The following is a 23974-nucleotide window of genomic DNA, read 5'->3' on the forward strand; positions in this document are numbered from 1 at the left end:
ATAAGGTAAGTCGTCACATCTTTCCCATTCAGTACGAATATTCGAACAATCATATTATGCAGAATATTTACCGAAAATATCAAACAGTATTCAGAAACCCAGAGCTAACTAATATTGTTTTTCAGGCGATATGGCTCTAATATGTAAGTAAACCTTCTGGAAGTGATGAATAACAATCTGTGCAAGAAATATTCTTGGAAAGGTATAGGGAATAAGGCAGACAACGGCTAAAAAATGATAGGTGAAGAAAACTGAGAAACAAACAATAACAACTTTTTCAACCTAGCGAGGAATTTCGGATCTCCAACGTCGATTGGCAATAGGATAATGCATGAGTACTGGTCACGGCAGTTAATCAGGGAGCATACATATATTCTTGTACATCTCAGGTATAGTTTTCTATGGAACGGAAGATTCCCATTACTATGATGTTAAATGAATAAAATCAACTTGTAGCCGAATTACATTGTTAATATCCTTTAAATAAAGATCTTAAAAGGTAAGGTAGTGTTTTGAAAGGTCACATAGGAGCAGTTTTGATCTAGTGCTAAATTGAAACGTAACAAGAGAAGACTCCGGAGACATGTCAATTTGTTACTTATAACTGATGACACCGGTAATGGTAACTATTGTTGGATCAAAGATCTTTCAAGATTAGTTTCTATTCAACTATCAGCACATGGACACAAAAAATATTTTTGTCATGGATGTTTGATATATTTTTCTAACGAGAGGTTGCTTTTACGTCATAAGATGAATGATTGTAATCACGTTAGTACCACAACACCAACCACTAATTTTAAGGTCAATAAATATGGTAGAATTGTTGCGAAAAATAAATTAATGTTTGAAAACTCTGAGAGGCAAATGAGGGTGCCATTTGTGGTGTATGCTGATTTTGAATCAGTTCTTGAACCGATTCACATGAATGAGCCGAATCCCGAAAGTTCATATACGATTAAAACATTCAAACATAGCCCATATTCATTTGCTTATTTGATAAAATGTTCATATAATGATGATTTGTCAAAATTTGTTACATATAGAGGTGTAGATGCTGCTCAGAAATTTGTGAGTAGCATTGAAGATGATTTAAAAGAGATACATGAAAATCATCTCAGATACCCTAAACCAATGGATGCACAAACTGTCGAAGAAGAAGAACAGTTTGTTGCAGCCAGAACTTGTGGTATATGTAATGAACCATTTATTGATGGTGAAGTCAAAGTTAGAGATCATTGTCATGTCACAGGGAAGAAAAGATCACATGCCGCTCATTCAAAATGTAATTTGAATTTCAAAATGCATAATTTTATACCTATTATTTTTCATAATTTAAGTGGTTATGATTGTCATTTATTCATAAAAGAATTGTATAGGAATAAAGAGAAAGTCGATGTTATCCCGCAAACTAAAGAGAAATACATATCTTTCACGAAGCATCTCTTTACACACATCTTTACCGATAAAGATGGTAAGGTTAAGAAGAATTATCTCAAAATGAGATTTATTGATAGTTATAAATTTATGACTGATTCGTTGGAAAAGTTGGGTGCTAACTTGACCTCTGATCAATGTTTGGAGATGCATAAACATTTCCCATAAATTGAGAAATTCAATTTGATGAGACAGGAAGGTGTATTTTCATATAGTTTCGTTGATGACATCGTCAAATTGAATTATCCATCACTTCCGACAAAAAATCAGTTTTACGACACACTCAATTGTGAACATATATCGGAAACTGATTATGATAGGGCTAGAAATGTGTGGAATTCATTCGAGTGCCAGAATTACGGGGAATACTCTGATTTGTATTTGAAGTCGGATGTATTGCTATTATGTGATATTTTTGAAAACATTCGCACCACAAGCTCAGAGATATATAACTTAGATGCAGCACAATATTACACTGCACCTGGATTATCTTGGGATGCCATGTTGAAGTATACGAATATTGAATTGGAATTACTAACTGACATTGATATGATTCACTTTTTTCAGAAAGGTATACGAGGTGGAATTAGTCAGTGTAGCGAGAGAAAACATGTAGCAAATAATAAATTTTTACCAAATTATAATCCCAATGAACCTTCCACATTCATTACATATTTAGATGCAACAAATCTATACGGTCATAGTATATCACAACCTCTACCAACAAGTGAATTTACATGGTTGACACCTAATGAAATTCTCAATCTTGATGTGATGAATGTGAGTGTTGATAGTCCGTATGGGTATGTGTTTGAAGTAGACATTCATTATCCACAAGAGTTGCATGATGAACATTCTGATCTTCCATTTTTAGTTGAGAAAATAATACCACCTCGTACACAATCGAAAATTCCGAAATTGATTCCAAATGTGAATGATAAAAGAAAATATATTGTTCATTATAGAAATCTACAGCAAGCCATCAGAAATGGGTTGATTGTAATGAATACACATAGAGTATTGAAATTCAAACAATCACGTTGGATGAAACCCTATATAGATCTCAATACTGAAATGCGTAATAGGTCTAACAACAAATCTGTTAAAGATTTCTATAAACTAATGAATAATGCGGTATATGGAAAGACAATGGAAAATGTCGATAATTGAATTGATGTTAGACTCGTTACACATTGGGAAAATATAAAGAAAAATATAGGTGCCAGCACTCTCATAGCCAGACCAAATTTCAAAAATTGTTCAATTTCCACAGATAATTTCGTTGCCATTCAAATGGGTAAAGTTAAAGTACACTATGATAAACCATTATATTTGAGATTTTCTATATTAGAATTATCTGAAACAGTCATGTATGTCTTTTTCCATGGATGCATCAAACAACACTTTGATGAAAATGTCTCTTTACTTTACACCGATACCGACTTGCTCATTCTGAAACTAAATACAGAAAATTTTTATGAATTCATGAAAACTAACATAAGTAGGTTTGATACATCCAATTACAGTATAGTTAACCAATTCAAATATTCCAGTAACGAGATCAATCTTGGGTAACTTCAGAGACGAATTTCCGAATGATCCAATCATGAGCTTTCATGGTACAGGTGCAAAAGCATATTATGTGAAATCTGTTGATGGTGAATTTAAAAAAGCTGAAGGGGTGAATCGATCGGTTATAAAGAATGAATTGACATGTGGAGATTATCAACAAATCGTCGAACAAAGTGGCATGATATTCAGAAAGATGAATTCATTCAGAAGCGTGTTACATGATATGTATACTGAATTGAAGAATAAAGTTGCATTATCATACCACGACGATAAACGATTTATCATTCCGAATACTACCAAACGCTTCCTTGGGGTCATTATTGTTTCTGATGATGATGAGGAGTATTAGTCCATACCATTGCATGGATTAATAAAAAAACAGCCCTTTTCAGTGCTACAATTGAAAATTGAAACAAAAACAGCTCTTTTCAGAGCTATCATTATACTTTCAAACAGAAACAGGTTCATACCATTGTTAACATTAGGTTAACATTATTGTCTCAAACAAAATGCAAGTAAAAGTACCATCATTCCACTCTGTAGTACTCATCGTCATATGCATATATATATATACATATATACAAATATGAAAGTTATTGAGTGTCCTGATATAGAAATAGAAGTTATTAATCGGACATAGCCATAGACACGTGTTTCGTGTATATGTATATATATATATATATATATATATATATATATATATATATATATATATATATATATATATATATATATATACATATTGCCAACTTCAACTTTCAGTTAAAGTAGTACTTACTCATCATATGCACAGATATTCAATGACTAGCAAATTCCCAACTTCGACTTTTCAGTCAAAGTACTAATCTGTCATATAATGCACAGATATTCAAAGACTAACAAATTTTCAACTTAGACTTTTATTAGTCAAAGTAGTCATTTGTCACATAATCGGTGAATACTACTACAACTACTGTTTGTTTGACATTATTGCATATTATTCATGCTGACACTCTCGTGAAATTTGTGAGCGGTCTTTCACATGCCTCACACCAATACTGACCCAGCTGCATCATAGAGACCGTATCATGAATGTTTACATGTTGATACCAGCCGCCGTTATTGTTCCGTATTGAGTAAAATCGAAAACAACACCAACATAACTTTTTGATGTTGCCATCAATCGTTCGGATCTTCACATGCGCGTCCATCACGCAATATAAATCCATGGGATCTTCTAGCGTTTCGGTGATGTTCGGAGACCGATTCTCAAAGCACCATCACCTTCAGATGAATCAGCTATAATCCCTTCATCATCGCCTTCACCATCCACGATCAACTCATTGACCATGTCATCATCTTCATCGCTCTCATTAGCCTCGTTTTCATTAGCCTCATTTTCAACTTCGTTGACTCCAAGGTCAATCTCCTCTTCATCGACTCCAACACCTTCTTCAAGTATCACTCCCTCTAGCTGTATGTTGGCATCCTCATCTTCTGACTCGTCTATCCAATTATTTGCGTCACTAGCAGATATTCTGTTTAATGCAGCAACTATTTTTTGAGTATTCATCTTGATGTTTTCTCACAGTTGCAGACTGAATGAATGAACTTCAGGGTCGCAAGTCGACTTATATAATTGTATAGGTAGTGGTGGTGGTACGACTCCCACTCATCACTTAACTCGTTTTGAGGGGAAGAGAAGGAGAAGTTATCCCACTATACTTTCACATGATGTTAATTTGTATAAATAGAGAATGTCAGTATAGGACAGAGCAGTCAGAGTTTCTATAAGTCATCTCTTTATATTTCTATTCGAATTAGTAAAATGCCGTTTCCAAAAGAGTGGAATGAAAAACCAAAAGTGTGTGTCTACCCAATGATGATTGCAGGGGCTATTGTGTGCTACTTTTTCCAAATAAGTAGACCTAAGGAAGCAATTAATCCATGTACTGGTATGTGTAGTGATTGTGTGTCACGGATTCAACTATCGCCTCCATTTTATCCACCGAAGCGAACAAAATCTGATTATCGTCAACAACAGTTACAGTGCCTGAAGTGTTCCGAACCTATAATATTGAGTAATATAAGTATTTGTAGAAGTATTTGTGGTACCTGTGCTGCCGTTTCAGCTCCGCTGCAACGTTGTTTGCGTTGTGATACATATTCTATGAATTGCTGGAATCATGTATGCACTACATGTAGAAGTAATTGGGATTTATGTGAGAAGGTTGGTCAACTCTCCCCAAATAGGAGAATTCATTTTTTTAATGTTATTAATAATGTTATTCAATGTTATTAATAAATATATTATTTTGAATTCATTTGTATTATTTTCTCTCATTTTAAAAATGCATGCAACACAGAGTTTTCCTCTCAAATGACGAAGATCGTCACATCTGTCTGTTTAAAAAATCTGTTTTTCCGTTAATCAGCTGCCGCCCACATACGAAAGACGACTCTCAGAAGTTGAGAAACTTGTGCGAGCTAAGGACTAACGAGCTTCAACCAGATGAATTATCTCGAGAAAAATATCTGGTCGAGGCGGGAATCGAACACACGACCTTCCGATCGTGAGTCGGACGCACTACCACCGTGGCCAATTCCACAACATGCGTGAACAGTTTTGTGAAAGAGCGCATGCGCCAGTTGATGAAAGAGCGCATGCACTAGTTTATTTTCTTCTATAAAAGGTGAAGTATCAGTAACATCATCACCTTTCCTATTCACATTCTATTGCTATCACATATCATTCCTCAGGCCTAAATAATCATTATCATGAGCTCTATGCCGTTGTTGATTGCTGAAGATGGTTCACCACTTGTTGATATCGATCACACTGATTTTGAAAATATTCCAGTATTACATTTATCGAGTCAAGATTCGATAAATGATTTCGATATTAACGACTTTGTTAACTTTGTAAATGTGCCGGAACCAAATGAGCAAATTGTTATTGAAAATTCAATCGTTTCGCAATCATCACCACTCAAACACCCTTAATGTACCCTTCCTCTTGGTGTTGATAAGAAATCTAGAACAATCAAGAGGAAGGTTTCCAATGCATCTTCATCTATTGTCACTGACTTCAGAGAAAAGAAACAATCGAAAAGTGTTGTGCGAGAGAAAAAACCCACAACGAAAAGTGACAGATCGAAGAGGAAGCCAAAAGGTTCACCTGAAGAAATGAAGGGTGATTTGAAAGCTGAATCGCTATCTTTTTTCAGTCCTCTACATCAGTTTGGAGGAATGAAAAAGAAAGCAAAATGCCGCTTTCTAAAGGCGCAGATAGCTATTGCTGAACTTGAAAAGAGTGAGCGGGCTATAAATGCTAATAAGGAAACTCTTCAAGCATTAGATGTTAAGATTGCATTAGCAAAGGTTGAATTGGCTAAAATGTGTACGGATGTAGATGAACACCGTTCAAAATTTTTTAAAGATAATCAATTCAATCAACGTTCGAGAATGCAAGCTCAGGCAGAGCTTAAGGTGTCGACTCAACTTTATGAGACGGCATTATCAGTGAGAGATAATTGGCGAAAAGGGTTAGAGAGTTCATTTTCAAAGTGACGGCGATTAGTTTTGGGAATGATAATGTGTTTTCAATATCGTGAGTTGAAAAATATAAGCGGGAATGGAGTATACAATTAATTTGATTTAGTATACACAGAACGTTGCGAATGGCTGGGGCAACGTTTACCGCTGCAATATTTTTCAATTCACATACTTATAATTGAAATGAAAACAAAAATGAACTTTAACATTACTTTATTCGTAAATACACTAGTAGATACATTGAAACCATATTTGATTCATCAATACAAGAATTTTGTTCGCTAGAAAGGCCTAACCACTTTACATATACTTTATTTTATCTTCTCTTCAACACCTTCTCAATCAGATATACATCTGGATTCTCGGTTCGTACTAACTCTTCTTCGTAAATTCTTTCCCTCGATCGCTTTGTATATGTTTGGGAAAAAATTTGGCTTCCTTCAGTACATATTTCATTGCATTAGTTATTATACTACCTGTTTTATCTTTAACTGACACAGTCCACAGATATTTCGAGTAACAATCAATCACTACAAGTATATATCGGTATCCTTTATTACTTTTTGGATAAGGTTGTAGTTCAGCTAGATCTATTTGCCATTGATCTGCAAAACCTTTGAAGATGGTTATTCTTCTGCGAAAATTACGTCTTGCAGGTCTATGTAATTCATTAACAACTTGTCGTTTGATATCACTTATTTCATTAGTAATTCTATTTCAATATGATTAAAGAGAAAAAAAAGTGATAATGTTACTGCACTAAATGATGATGTGACAGTGATCATTACTTGTGGATATATTAATATATTATACCTTCTCCACGTAATTCTTCAATTATTGAAATGATTTCATTATTATGTCCAGCTGACTTTGAAGCTACCAATAGTCGTAGGCGAGCAACAAACTCTTTCGGTGAATTCCAGTACATATAATTCACAGGTTTAGAATTATATGTTTTCTCCATTTTCACTCGTTTGAGTGCTCCACCAATTTTACTTCTACTTCTTATTGGATATTGTCGTGAGTCTAATAGAGGTTTGATAACTTCACGAAATTATTTAGAATTTGTATTTTTCAAACCATTCTTCAGATGATATTGTTTATATGGAGCATTCGTTATTTTCAATATTTTGGAATATACTTGATGAGTTTCTTCATTCAAAAAGATCATATCATACAATTCTGGACTACCTGCGTATTCATATTTTTTCACTTTATTAGCATCCCAAAATGAAATGTTTCCATCTTTGAAATGTACCACTAGACTTCCCATTTTCAGCTTTCGTGTAATAGGATCCATACGTACACCAAATGTTCCATCATAAGCTGGATTTCTAGATTTTACATTATTAAAATGTTTGACCAAACCATCTTCACCACTTTCATTCATATCAGGTGAGGTGTCAGGATCCGAGGAATCGATGTGGGACGATGATGGTGTTTCGAATAGAGTTGTTCTCATATCGCCTTGAAGTGTGCTCGTGTTACTATTCACAGATGATACACTATCAAAAGATTGTTTCCTTCCTATTGGAGTACTCATGGGATAATTTGAAGTATATTGAACATTTCCACGGTTTTATGATAACACTGCTGATTTAGAAGTAGCGTTTAATGATAAAACATTCAATGGTTTCATTATGGGCTCATACAATCTTTCAAGTGTCGTACGATTTTCAATATTATCATTCTTGATAGAGTTGAATTTCTGCCTCACAGCTTCTATTGTCTCTACTAGTTGACGTTTCAAGCTCATTTCATTGTTTCTATTTTCAGAATCGATTTTTGTATTCATAATGCCCTTTTTAAATTATAGCTCAATTCGCTGATGAAGTGACCTCTACAATATTCAGTGATCGAATAAGTTTCAAAAACAAGATCATGGGTAAATAAAACTATCGAATCCTTTGCGATATCTACCTTCATCTATTTTTCTATCCTTATCAATGACTAGAAATCCATATTGGTCCTCCCAGCATTTAACACACATCAATTGGAATTGTTTGAATGTTACATCGGGTGAAACATGATCTGAATAAATGTGGTGTAAATTCGTCTCATCTTGTTTGAACATTATAATGAAATTGGTATTGTCATGCACTAATTGTTTGGGTACCCGTGAATATGTCTGTGCTAGATAAAAACAATCAACATCCTTATGACGTCCCATACAGAAATATGATCTAAAAATATCCTGCTTTTCACATATCACCTCATCGAAAATGAAAACAGAATTAGGCTTAGCGTCGGAGGGTTACACTATTTCTGCATTATTGCTGAATGTATAAAAACCTAATCTTTTCATAGGTTCCAAAACATTTCGCAAGTACTGATATTTAGGTGGATTGAGTGATTTCGAATAGAGATACACATTCCTAAATCTCAGTCCTTGTGGATGTGTTAATAGTGATATCATTGCATTCGTTTTTCCACAATTTGAAGGTCCTATAATGAGTCCTCGAACTGATGATGGAAGTAGTGGACCATGTCTGAATACCCTTTGTCCATTCAATTCATTTCAATGTATACCATCAAACGATACGGACGTATTGAAAGTGATCGTAAAATTAAAACAGGTTGTGGTTTTGTTAATGATTTAATAAACAAACTTCCTTTCGAATTACATCTACCCGGAGGTTATCAATATTGTGGACCGGGTACAAAATTGAAACAACGTTTAGCTCGCAACGATTCTGGAATCAATAAATTAGATATTGAATGCAAAAAACACGTTATTCAATATTCTAAGCATCCATCCGATCTTGCAGCAAGACAAACGAAGAAAAATAAAATTAGAAAAGTTGCATCTGGTGCTGGGATAGTCCACTAAGTGCGAAATGTATTGAAGAAAGCTGGTGGGAATCAATTTGTGACGAATAATAGCAAAAAAGCTATCACTGTGGCATTGCAGGCGGCACGTAAATACAACAAAGATGCCGGTGGAAAATCCGCAAACCACGCATAATTCCTGTTCCCAAGATCGGTGGATTTTGCCATTGATACCAATTTTTGCTGGACTATCCGCACTAGGAAGTTTGGCGGGAGCTGCTGCTGGTATTACCAAGGCCGTGAATTCGGCAAAAGCCAGCAGAGCGGCTTTAATGGAAGCGAATCGTCACAATAAAACCATGGAGGCTGTAGCATTAGGCAAACGCGGAAGTGGAATATATCTCAAACCATACCGTAAAGGTTCAGGACTATATTTGAAACCATACAAGGACACAAACAAAACAAAAAACTAATTGAACCCCTACCTCAGAGGCCTCTTACTGTTCTCGATCTCAGTTATTATGTACAAAAAATGAAAATTTCACATTTTCGTAGTGTTTTTATGCTTGACAGATTACCATCTTCAGGTCCTAAACAAAACGAGACAGATATTGTTAATTTTGATGGAATAAGTGGACCAGGAACACATTGGGTGGCATATAAAAAATGTGGGAAAGAAGTCGCATATTTCGATAGTTTTGGAGATCTACCCCCACCATTGGAATTGACTCGATTCTTTCGAAAATGTTCGAATGTAAAAATCAAATATAACTATGATCGTCAACAGAAATACAATACAGTTCTCTGTGGTCACTTGTGCTCACAGTTTCTCTCTGAATGATTTTCCAAATCAAAATGGATACAACACCAAAACTGGATCGGGAGGCTATCAAGGGAATGGGGTTTTCACTTAGAATGTTTTCAAAATATGGTACCTTGAAAAAAAAATGGATAAAGTGATGCTTGCAAATATGCCCAAGGAAGTGAAACTTGCATGTGTTGCACATGAGATTGCATATGTTTGGGAATAGTTACCTAAACATCTACAAGATGACATCGACAAATGAAACATAGATATTGTTATGAACACCACCCCGATCAAAATTCAGATTCGGATGTTAATGATGGTCCTATACTTTGAAAATCTATGTGTTGTATTTGTAATATAGAGGATGTGAATATTGGTATCAATAAAAATGATACTTATTGGAATACAACACCTTTCAAAAAGTGTAAATTGTCTCAAATGTGCTGTTGCTGTGTACAACAATAAATTGAAATGTGTTTCAAAATATTCATCAGTCATGTCACGAAAGTTCGAGCTACAAGCTGTCGGAACAAGTGTCTTGAGTGCGAATTTTTTTACACCAATTGAATTGGATAGGAACAGTCGTTATGGATTAGGACTTTTGGGATTCTATGGATGCAATACAATCAATAATATAACTGAAGCTAATAATTTAGTGAGTTTTAGAATCAGTAATGACAACTCATCGATGCCACAAAAGTTTACAATTGAAATTCCATGTGGTGCTTACGAAATAGAAGAGATCAATGCAGTCATACAGAAACATATCATGTTCAAATTGTTTCATGATAAAAAACCAATTGATATCGTTGCAGATGATATTTTCTTTCTACACGCCAATAATAATACATTCTAATGTGAAATGCGATCCAAATATGAAATTGATCTGACACATCCAAATTCTATAGCAGAAATGATGGGGTTTGCTCATGACATATTTCCACCAAATCAGATACATGAATCCTCATTACCAATAAACATTACAACTGTGAGACTTATCCGCTTAGATTGCAATATAATATCTGGTTCATATATAAATGGTGAAGAATTCCACATTCTTTTCTCACTGGATATTGATGTTGAACCTGGCTACAATCTTACTAAAGAACCACACAGTATTATGTATATGCCTGTCAGTCCAGAAGGTCGTCAATTGATTCACAACATTACAGTGCGTATTTTGGATGAAAAAAAATTACCTTATCGAATTTGGAAGTGAAGAAGAGATTTTCATTATTTTTGAATTGAAGAAAATCGAATAACTATGTTATGGGTTTCATTTATAATAGACAAAATCGTATTGAACAATTCCAAATGAGCTGCACTATCAAAAAGAAAGGTGTGCATAGAAAGAAAAGTGTGCATAAAAAGAAGCTCATTCCATAAGTGTATGCTGAACAGTTAGCACATAACGCTCTGTCTGTGAGTGATCTTAAAATTTTGAAATCGATTGGATTAAAAGTGAGAAAATAACAATGGTGCTCGAAACAAACAGTGAAAAGTTGAATATATTCGATGAACCAGTGCTCGATTATTCTCTCATAAGTTTACATGAACATACATATAAACCCTATGGATCACCGCTATTCACGAATTCGGATGAAATCAGAATTGCAATCAATAATCAAGATGTTATACTAGATATTGCCGAGAGCTTCATTTAGATAGAAGGTAAATTCACCCCCAAAGATGTAGCGAAAACATGCTATCTCTCGAATAATGCAAGTGCATTTCTCTTTGACGAAATTTGTTACAAAATGGGTGGTGAACAAGTGGCTGTTGTTAGGAAACCTGGGATAACATCTACAATGAAAACCATGATATCATTTGGACAATCACATGCTAACACATTATTGACATCTGGTTGGGGATTTTCACAATTGAAACAAGATATCTTGGATACAAACAGTCATGTATTTAGTGGAAAACTACCACTGAAATATTTTATGGGTTTTGCTGAAGATTACAATAAAAGTATTTTGAATGCTAAACAGGAGTTGATTTTGATTATCGCTCGATCATTCAAAAACTCATATATAGGCGAGATTGATGCTGATTTGGAAATAGATAAAATCGAATGGAAAGTAAGACATATTGTACCAGATGATAAACACAAGCTCAAACTTTTGAGTAGAATAAACAAAAGTGGTCTGAATGCCAAAATCAAGTTGGCTTATCGCATGTGGGACCTCTATGAACTTTTATTATTACGTGGGACTCCTTCAGACATATAAGCCATCAAAACAACTAACGCTCTGGAAACTCCACGTTTTGTCGTCATCGCATTCCAAAGTACTACCACATCTGAAGATAGAACACAGGATATTACAGAATTCACAACTGCCGATATCAATAGTATTCGAGTATACTTGAATTCTGAAGTTTATCCATATGAGCGTTGGAATTTGAATTTCGATAAAAACTTGATCCTCCTGCTTATTATGCTTTTGAGAGTTTCCAGCAAAGTTATTATGATAAAGATATGAGTGAACCTCTGATGGACATTGGACAATTTAGAGAGAATCCACTATTCATCATCAATTGCTCCCATCAACCGAATGCAACAAAATCATCAACTATTTATATAAAGATTGAGTTTGAGACAAGGAAGACCAAGTTTCCAGACAACACTAAAGTATATGCATTAATTTTGCATGATACAGTTTTAACATACAATGCATTGGATGGTTCAGTTCACAGCAGATATTGATACTACTTCATTTTCCACTCTATCATAAAATGTTTTATAATCTTTTTTTTTTATTCATTCATTTGTAGTTGACTTATATCATGTATTGTAATTTTTTCTCTCAATTCTACTTTCTTTCATTGTATATATTGGGATTTAAATAAATGAAACATGGAAATGATACAAAGTTTTTCATTTGACATTATTTATGATTTACAGGAACATCAGACCATTTGAAATAACTTCTTCCTCATAGTCATCATTTTCGCGACCTTCTTCAATTTCCTCTCGATTTCCATCACTCAATTCAAACTGTTGAATAATCCATTCTGGCAAGTATGATTGGATATTATATAGGAATCTTCTCAGGTTCAGTTCGATCATAGCCTCACAAAGTTGAAACAGCTCCAATTCTTTATCCAAAAATTTGTCACAAACTTTTGCACCACTTCTATAGTTCTCAGCATCACGAAGACACATTTCGATTTCTTTTTCATCATAGCATATATTCATATCATAAATACTCGCATGTTCGGCTCCATCACCCAACACCTTCAATTCAGTCGACAAATGTTGAATCGATGATTCGAAATCTACAACTTCAATCCAATTTTGACTTGCATACAGTATCCACATCCACATCAATAGTGGAAATGAAATCGAATAAAATAACAATTAGCAACCTCCAACTTGTTTCCATGATATGATACTCACATTTCTATTTTATTTGTACGTATATAGTGAGTGCATTCAACTAAGTTAGTAATATTTATATTTCCATGTAATACAACATCTAAATCATCTAATATATGAATATTGGCAAAACAAAAAAAAATTCACTACGAATAATTACTAATACTATTATTCAATCATATTGAATTTGACTAGAAATTGTATTAAAATGAAAAAAGAAATTCATTATAAATTATTATTATTATTCAATCATATTGAATTTGACTAGAGATCTCGTTTTCATGCCCGCAAAACTTTGTGAGCTCTGACCGAAATACATCATCGTATATTTACCATCTGATGAGTTGATACAAGTTATATCATCATCACTGAATTGCAACGAAATACGTTTTGGTAACCATGTTTTAAATAATTTATGATTGCTTACATCTTCCAAGGCTAGTAAAATTGATTTTCCAAACCTTGTAGAATGAGATGACTTATTCTTAATTATGTACACTTCATCAATTGGCAATGACGATAAGGCCTTTTTCTCTAGTATTTCATCCTCCTGTACAATCAAATTATTGATTTTATGTAAGTCTACTTTTGAAATGGACATGGTGAAAATATGTATGAAAATATAAATAATTTCCAACAGAAAAATACACTCACCGTCTTCTTTTTTTTTATTACGAACTGAGTAACACTCTATCTATTGCTGACTGCTGCAGATATATTCGTCTACTGATTTCAAAGTGTGCCAGGCATTTCTTTTATGTTAAACAACGAGTCAACCTCACCATGAATCCATGCTACATATCAAAAGCGTATTGCTAGTTGTTACTCACTAGAAATGCCTGACATGCGCCAACCCAATCTCTCAGCTGGACACATTAACAGATGCCGATACGAACAGACAGCGTTGCGCTCTCGTACAGGACAGATATCGATATAGTCCTCACCGCCTGCGTGTCAACATCGACAGCGGGGGTAGAGCGATTACGTCACAGGCATCTCTGCATCGAGAGAGGTAGGGACACATCGATGAATACGTATTACTCAGCCATACGCCGTGGAGTGCACATCTCGCTCTCCTACCGCTGAACGGTTGCAGCTGTCACACCACTTACTTGGGGGCTCACACCGATGGAACATTCATTACTTGGAGGATCTTTGAAGTAAGCAGACGTATGTATGTATACAGACATGCCCATGATAAATCCTTTACCTTGCCTGCTGTGACGTCACACCGCTTGGTGGACTCACACCGATGGAACATTCATTACTTGGAGGATCTTCAAAATATGCAGACGTATGTTTGTATACAGACACACACATGAAAAACCCTATACCATGCATTCTAACATACGCCCCAACCAAATGTAATTACGTCATTACGTCACACACAAAATCTCGAAAAATTCTGAATGGTCCATGCATCAGACACTTAAACTTGATGTTACTAAACACCAAAAAAAAGCAAATAATACGTCATAGTGGTGGGGGGAGGCCGGAATTCGGCTGTATACATCTACTAATGAGATTAAGTATTAACGTGTAGGCAGAAATTTACAAAGATAGAATTTTGGGTCCTCATTTATTAGACGAAATTCTGAATCACCAGTTCTTGTCGATTCTCGAAGACTATTTGGATGATCTACCTTTGGCTAGTTACCCGACTGAAAAGTTTGGTGATGAATGGATAGGGAATAATGGGCCGGCGAGATGGCCAGCAAGGTCTCCAGACTTAAGTGTTATGGATACATTTTTATGGGCTACACGGAAAAATAGGAGTTTATGGTTAGAGGGAATATCAAAATATTGAGGACCTTCAAGACAGCACTGTTAGGGAGTTGGGAAATTGAGGAGGAGGGAAATTAATCGTGCAGTGAATAATATTCGAAGAAGGGCACAGTTGTTTTATCATCAACAAGGTCAGCATTTTGAGAATATGTTGTGATTTACTTTTGTCTTTACATTTCAGTTAATTATTGTTACCTGTTAAAAGTTCTATTTTCATAATATTTCACCTCATACACACCTCATTTATCAAATTTTAATTGTTGATTCTGTCACGGTATTTTTTCATTGGCTTTTCAAACGAACCAAACTTAGTGAGATTTTCATCCAATAACTTGAACATAGTTCGATGTGGTTGTCGTCTATCAGGATACAAGTTTAAATACATTTCCGATGTCCTAGCACTGTTTTTATCGTATTTGTAATACATTTGTATCATATCTCTTTTTTCTTCATTCGTGAAAGCCATTTTTTGGCAAAAATTGAATGACTTACAATAACAAAATGTCATTGAATGTAACAAATTGAAAGTCAAATTTAGAAACATCAAAGTCAAAGCCAATTATGATATGAATTATTTTTTTCATTATCTTCAAGTTTTCGAGAAAGAATGATAACTTATGATACACCATTGAAAAGATAAAATCTGGTTCTATTCAAAACAGAAAGAATCCAATGTAGCGCCCATAAAAAAAATAAAGTTGATGAAGGTGGCCGGAAGATGAAACGTTGGATAGCAAATCTGATAACTCCATTATATAGCAGGGAAATAGTGGCAATGTGGTAGTGCAATTTATTTTCGAATCCTTCGAAAAATAAAGCCAGACAAAAATAAAAACCACTTTTCGAAATTTCCGTTTTTTTCGGATATCTCCGGATATACTCGGAATATCAGAACTTTCTCAACGGCATATTGTTAGTCGGGTAAATGCGCAACTTTGACCCAACTCAACCATCTCCGTATCTATCATAGTTTCCGAGATCCCAATGGTGAGGATCGAATTTGAAATTTCCTGTAGAATAAGTGTTCTATATTTCTGAATGTTGATATATGGAATTCTATTTTTCAGTTTTGTATAATTGGATTCATTTAATTCCAACCAATTACTGAGTCACATCATATGTGAATTAACTACCGCTTCCTTACATTTTCCGACAAAAATGATCGGTTATAGTCAGCCTCCATCTGAAATAGTTCTCGATTCTAAAAATAAAACGTAGAATTTGGCATTCAGGAACCTGATTATTTGACCTGGAAAATACATTTTGAGTTATATCAAATCACGGTGTTATACAGTGAAATATGTTTTACAAAGCTTTCTTTTTGTTGTGCTTGGTGTCCTTGATTCGCCAATGTAAGTCATCATTACTCATTACTATTCTCTTACAAACATTATTGTGTGCTAACATTATTAGAAATCAATATTTATTCAACTTTTTTGAGAAATTTGATAGTGAAATACACTCAGCAACATGAAAATTGGAAACTTTTATGATCCCTGATGAATATACCACAATATTTTGATTTGTTTTTGTTATTTTTACAAATTTGACAAAAAATGAATACTGTTGAGCAAAACTCCATTATTCTAATTTCCAATGAGAAATGTCTTTCAAATTCAAATATTCTACATAAAAAAGGAAAATCTCAGCAATATTGAAGCTTACTTCAATGTTACAAGGAGGCTTTACTTTTATTGAGGCTCACTTTCACTTCATTTCATTCTAAAACTTAATTCGTCACGTTACTTGAAGAATATTGCAGAAAACAGCATTAAAGATGCGTTTCAGCGAAAGGGGGCGTGACGTCATCAGATATACAATTTGCATAGACGCTTAGGAATCAACATTAGTTTCAGACGTTTCTGTGTCTGCAATGTGAGAGTTCGATTATTTTTTGGTTGTCGGTATTCACCTGTTTAAATTGTTGAAGTATAAAAGAAACGTAAGTCTCAAAAACGTATTCTATATACATTTACTTACAAATCGTTTGTTCGTAAATGTTTTAAATGTCTTGCTAAAAGCTATGTAAAGAAAGTGGTTCGTTTTTGTTGCTAGAATCATTTTTTATTGATGTATGGTAATCAAAAATGTATTCATTAGCTAAATATACCAATACACTCATATATATCTCTCCTTTTTAATTTTTCATTGCTACAAAAAATTACCTTTGAATGATTCAACTGCAGAAACTAAAATGAAATGAAATGAAATTACAATAAAATAAAATACAAGCAACAATTGAAAACTGAACAATGAAGAAGTAATAAAAATTAAAAGATTTCAAACCAAGTTATTTCACGATGTTTTGATTGATAATATTCATAATCTGCAAGTGGTGACTGATATCATCACAGGAAGAGATCATCCACAGGGAAGAACATTGGTTTAGAGGGTCATTCAAAGAAGCCGTATATATGTTGTCCAAGAAAGCATTCTACGCTAGCCAAGCTAACGTAGAAATACGCAATATCTGGAAGCTCATAATCAAGCGGGAAACGGCCAACTCCCGCCAAACGGTCAGCTCTCGCTAAACCGGGGAGGGGGAAGAGGGGGATAGGTGAAAGCGGTTGAATGGCCTATAAATAGTCATCTATCGTCGTGAAATAACTAATCTTGAAATCTTTTAATTATTATTTTTCTTTTATAATTCAATTTTAAATTATTGCTTGTATTTTATTTTACTGCAATATCATTTCAGGTTTTTTTTGCTCAATATAATTGTTATTTTCAGCTATTCATTTTAATTTTATTGATAAATTCAGAGATTTCAAATCAGTTTCGACAATGGAAGTCCGAAATAATGAAATTCACCTATTTAGGCGTTTATTTGGAGTATACTCACCTCACAAGTATTTACTTGCACGTAAATATTTGTTTTATCCACTTCAATTTCTGCATTTACGTTTCAACTAGTTTTAATTCGTTCTACTTGTTTTTATTCACCCGGCCTAATGTACCTACTATCGATTAACTTTTAACTTCAGTATTTTGAATTCAAATGATTATACTTGAATTTGATAATATATCCGGAATACTTGTTCATGAGCAGAAAGAAGCAGAGTATTTTTGCAAACCTATGTGTCAAACGTTTCTAAGTAGATACTTTTTTTTTATATAGACCGATGAAAATATTTTTATTTGTATAACATCTCTGGTATGCGGCGTACTTATGTATATTATGGTAAGCAAAGCTTTTGTTATATCTCAGAAATGGCAACTCTTAGGAGCACAAAAAGGAGAAAATTATCCTTATAAAATTACCATTTGGTTGAAGAACACATATTAGCGAAACTTGACCTCAACAAGGAAGAGTTGCAATGCACCCAAACATTATAATAATCAACTATCCTATGATTTTCGATCTTATACAACTAAAAACCTACCTAACTGTCTAGTCTTCTGTTCGTCCCTGACTTTGGCAATACAAATAAAAATTTTCTACAGCGGTTGCATCAACTAATTTCTAGATATTGTAATCACAGTAACACTGTTAACTCGACATTTTCTGTTATTGTAATTTAATCATTGTTATCCCCAGCATTGGCTGATACTCCTCCTATTTATCTTTATACTAAAATATGTTTTATTGTATTTCTTATTGCAGATTTCATGGTGAATATAGACGTTTTATCATATGTTTTTTTCAAATCTAAGTTTGCGTTGGTCAGGGCCTATTCCCGAAGCCCTGATACATTCATAAGGGCGTCTCAGCATCAAAAATCAACGAGCACATCCCATACCGTGGGGTAAGTGATCATTGGGTCCGAAAATCATGTGGCCTGAGTAAGCGCAGTGAGTCAAGAATGATAGCCTTCTGCATTTGTCCGGTTGATATTTATCACCATTAGTGCGGCAAGCCAGCATTATTTTGAGATTCGAGTGGCAAAGACAGTTCAAAGAGAAAATTTTTATATTTTATCCGACCACATATAATGGTCTCAGACGCCTCATGGCAGGCCCTACACGGCAGGCTCTACCCTACACGCGACTGCGGTGGTCTAAATTATTGAAGACAGGCCTGGCAGGTCATGATGAACCTCTCAGTTTCTGACTTCAATCCGCTCGATATGAGAAAAACGAAGTTCAGGCGCTTTGATAAGCCAATGTTGTTGAATAAAATCCCATGCATTGGCTTATCTTTGTGTTGCCGCAGGACTGAAGCGATTTCTGCGGTTTTTATATGAGCCTTTCGCTGAAAGGGTTCCAACTCGGTGACAGAGTTGAGATCACTTCGTTTATTGTCGGAAACTAGACGAGTTCACTAGCTGCTTTTGAACTACCCTGAAGAATGATGCTCCAATTTCTGCTCTCTCATGGTCGCGGACCATGCAGATAAAGAGATCCTAGCTCCTGACGACTTTACTATCCTTTATCTTTACCATCCCATGTAGACACTTCAAACTCAAAAGTTCACGGCCTCCCTCTTGTGGGAGGAAGTACAACCGTAAAACGGACGATTTGGGATGCAAACTCCTAAGGAAGTGCATCAGTTTTCAGTTTTCGGCTTTTTACGTCGAGTTGATACAGCTTCTCCTGAGTCAACTTCAGTACTCCAAACGGGTAGAGTAAGATTGGAACGGCAAGCATATTCGTAGCAGCAATTTTGTTTTTCACCGACAGTTTCGATGACCAGATATATCGTAGTTTATGCTGATACTTGACTCGGAGAGAGTTCTTAACTGCTGTTACCTCTTGTAAGTGGCATTGTTTCACCCCCAGCAACCGAGTTCCACTCTGGCATCCAGATAATGCAGGATGCTTCCACCTACGATCTGCACATCCTCATTGTAGTCCTCGCATCGTCCTCTTTCGAGTTGGACCGTTGCACATTTGTCTATCCCAAATTCCATACCGATAGCATGTGTGTACTCTTCCGCCACCGTCAAGAACTGATGGAGATATTTCTTTCCAGAGGCGAGAAGTTCAAAATCATACATATAAAACAACTGTGTGATCTTGTGCCACCGGTTTCTGGGCGTGTCACAGTTATACCCTCGAGTATTTCTGAGCGCAACGGATAATATCAATGATGAGATACAGAAGAGAAGGGAACTGAGAAAATCGTCCTGAAATATACCCCTTCTGAAAGTGTCCCACCCTGTTTCAACTCTAGCTTGTCCAGATGTTATGGTGAAGCGTGTTCGCCAGAGTGGTATCAGTTGTTCAAAGCATCTTACTATTTTGGGGCGTTCCGCAAGACATCTGAGCAAATGCATCTGAGCAAAAACATATTATTATAATTTTTTTTTCACCGTAGCGTGCGCTGGTCCGGCCCTATCCCCCGAAGCCCTGATACATTTGGGAGGGCGCACCAGCATTATCAACAAATGATCACTCCCCACACCGTGGGGTAAGAGATCATTGGGTATGAGAATCATGTGCCCTGAGCAAGCGTAGTGAGCCAAGAATGACAGCCTTCTGCATCTGTGCGGCTGAGATTTCTGCCTTAGTGCGGCAAGCTGGTACGATTTCAAGATTCGAGAGTGGAGAGGGCATCATTCCACCAAGGACTCCAATAATCAGAACAACCATCGCGACAGAGTGATCTGGATAGAGTCTCGGAGTTCGAAGAGAAAATCTCGATATTTTATTGGTTTTTCCTCCTCTTTTCTGTCTCGTCAGGAGCTGAAAACTCCACGACAAATATCGTTTTGTTCTGGTGGTCGAGAAGGACTACATCAGGCTTATTAGCTTGTATGAGCCTGAGGGAGTGAAACGAGCAGTTCCAATAAATTTGTCACTTCTCGTTCTCCACAACGGATTCAATATCCCCCGGAGCGTATGGCAACACCAGTGTCTCGTCAATACCGCAAGAATGCCGTAGATGGTAATATAGCACTCTTACGGCCGCGTTATGTCGATGGATATAGGCCGAGACCGCATATGCTGGACATGCTGATAGCAAGTGCATTAAGGTTTCGGGCGCCTCGCGACAGCCCCTGCACCTTGTGTCAGGATCCTCTATACCCTTCACGCGACTGCGGTAGACTAAGGTGTTGATGACACCATCCTGGCAAGTCATGATGAACCCCTCAGTTTCCGACTTCAGCCCACTCGACCTGAGAAAAGCGAACGTCAGGCGCTTTGATAAGCCAAGGTCTTCAATCTTATTAAAGAAGACCCCATGCATTAGCTTATCCTTGTGTTTCTGCAGAAGTAAGGTGATCCCTGTGGCTTGTATCTGAGCTTTTTGCTGAACGGGTTCCAACTCGGTGACAGAGTTGTGGTCACCTCGTTCAGTGTCGAAAACTAAACCGAGTTCATCAGCTGCTCGGGTAGCTGCCCTAAAGAGAACTGTTCCAATTCCTGCTCTCTCATGGTCACGGACCATGCAGAGAAGGCGATCCGAACTCCTGACGACCTTACAGGCTGTATTCAGAGTGTCATATAGACACTCCAAACTCAGAAGTCCACGGTCTCCCTGTTGTCGGGGGAAGTACGGATGATTTGGGATGCAAACTCCTATAGAGATATATAATTTTTCGGGACTTTACTTCGGGTTGATACAGCTCCTCTCGATTCCACTTCACTACTCCAAACGAGTAGAGTAAGATTGGAACGGCAAGCATATTTGTTGCAGCAACTTTGTTCCTCCCCGACAGTTCTGAAGACCAGTTTGTGCCGCGGAGAGTTATTCACTGCTCTTACCTCTTGTGAGTGGCGTTGTTCCACCACGAGGTAAGTATACGTCTCTTCGGCATCCAGATGTTGTAGGATGCTTCCATCTACGAGGTGCACATCCTCTCGGTAGTCCCCCCATCGTCCTCTTTTGAGATAGGGACTGATAGAGATCCTTCTCTCCAGAGGCATAAAGTTTAAGATCATCCACATAAAACAAATGGGTGACCTTTTGCCTGTGACCTGGGGGTGCCACAGTTATACCCTCGAGTATTTCTGAGCGCAACGGATAATGGCAATAGTGAGATGCAGAAGAGAAGGAGACTGAGGGAATCACCCTCAAATACACCCCTTCTGAAAGTGACCCACCCTGTTTGGATTTATCATCATCATTATCCCCATTTTCATTATTATATTTTTCAGCAACATCTGTTCAATGTTTCTCCTGCAGAAGTGTTGACAAAGGTTCGAAAGGTGACTGCTACTATGTAAGCAACATAACAACCCCTATACAAGAATGTTTCTACGGCTGCTACCTGTATCAGTATACTGGTAAGTTTGTACCATTTGAAGTTCATCATTTTATAAACTGTATTATTTCATTATACTGTCATAAATAGTTGAACTGATTTATATTGAAAAAAAATATACACCCGTTACGAATATAGTCACCTTGTTGCACAAGAGATATTGTGCCAACATAATTACAACGTCGTAAACACGTTATTCATGGAAATGTGCCAAAAATGTTCCAAATGACTATTATTCATAAGAGGCTATTTCATATACAGGGTGTTTATTAAACATGCGCAGAAATTCAAGGGACTATTCCCTGGATTATTCTGAGGATAATTCGTCCTTTTATTACATTTGGTAGGGCGCTTTGTTTCGAATATATGGAGCGAAAAAGAATTTGGTATTGGTATTACCAAAAATAACTTGTAATGTTTCTTAATCCACAAGAACTGTTGAAAATGACTGAGGAGTAGTCATTTTCAACAGTTTTTGTGGATTAAGAAACGGATGCAAGAATCCAGTTTTCTCCTCATCGATTCCCGAACTCTTTCAAAAACACCAGGATCGTTTCAGATTGCGTTACACCCAGTAATTATCCGATTTCTCAAATCGTCCACAACTTTCACTGAACAAGTATAAACTAATGACTTTAGGAAATGGAAATAATCCGGTGATCGACCAAGACGTAAGTGAGGTCAACCTCCACCAATCCAGAGATCTTCGTATATTTCTGTAAAAATTCCCGTGTCAACATGCTCAAATGCGCTGGTGCACCATCGTACATAAACCACATCGCATTTCTTGTAACCAATGATACATCCTCTAGAAACCCCGGTAAGTCTTTTTGGCAGAAATACCCAATTGGGAAGTCACCTATAATTCCCACCCAAATGTTTAACGAGAATTGATGTTGAAAGCGATATTTAAGTACCTCATGTAGATTTTCATCAGCCCAAACATTATTGTGGAAATTCCTTATGAAATTTCTTTACAAACTGGCTACATCGGTAAAAAGAATGAGCGTCAGTAGCTGAGGGATTTGAACCGATGTGCGCGAAAGCCATTGACATAATGCAATTCGTGAAAGAAAATCTGCAGGAAGAAGTGCCTGAACTCATTGTATGTGGTATGGGCACAACAAATAGTCTTCAAGAATGTTCCAAATCGTCCCGTTACTTACATTTGGAGTATTTGCAATTTTTCGAGTAGAAGTACCTGGATCTTCTATCTTACAGTCATTGGCCTTCCTGGTCCTCCATTTCGCTTCCATGCTCCTGTTTCACGGAGTCGTTGATGTATACTTGGGAAGGTTTCTCTATTGGGCACATTACTATTAGGAAATCGTTCACTGTACAACCGCCTAGCTTCCAATAAATTGCCATCAGCAAGTCCATAAATGAAATGCATGTCAGCCATATCTGCGTTACTATATCCATTCATGATAGAAGATTTCACTATCAAGACATCAAATATTAAACACAGAAAATGCACGCCAAATAGACAAAGTTAATCAGTTTCAACCTATTCGACACATACAAATCATCACTTACGAG

General features: G+C 36.1%; 1 protein-coding gene across 1 annotated transcript in view; it reads left to right on the plus strand.

Moving 5' to 3' along the window:
- The first annotated feature begins 16450 nt into the window (after positions 1 to 16450).
- Positions 16451 to 23974, plus strand: part of LOC111513889 (uncharacterized) — a 29127-nt gene continuing 21603 nt past the window's right edge. The window contains exons 1-2 of the mRNA XM_023170109.2: positions 16451 to 16639; positions 22329 to 22457. Coding sequence (XP_023025877.2) covers positions 16588 to 16639; positions 22329 to 22457 — 181 coding nt within the window. The 5' untranslated portion in view covers positions 16451 to 16587. The remainder of the gene's footprint in view (positions 16640 to 22328; positions 22458 to 23974) is intronic.

Source organism: Leptinotarsa decemlineata, unplaced genomic scaffold (genome assembly GCF_025532065.1).
Source record: "Leptinotarsa decemlineata unplaced genomic scaffold, Ldec_3_MD MMD2_tig00001393_RagTag_RagTag, whole genome shotgun sequence".
Lineage (NCBI taxonomy): Eukaryota > Metazoa > Arthropoda > Insecta > Coleoptera > Chrysomelidae > Leptinotarsa > Leptinotarsa decemlineata.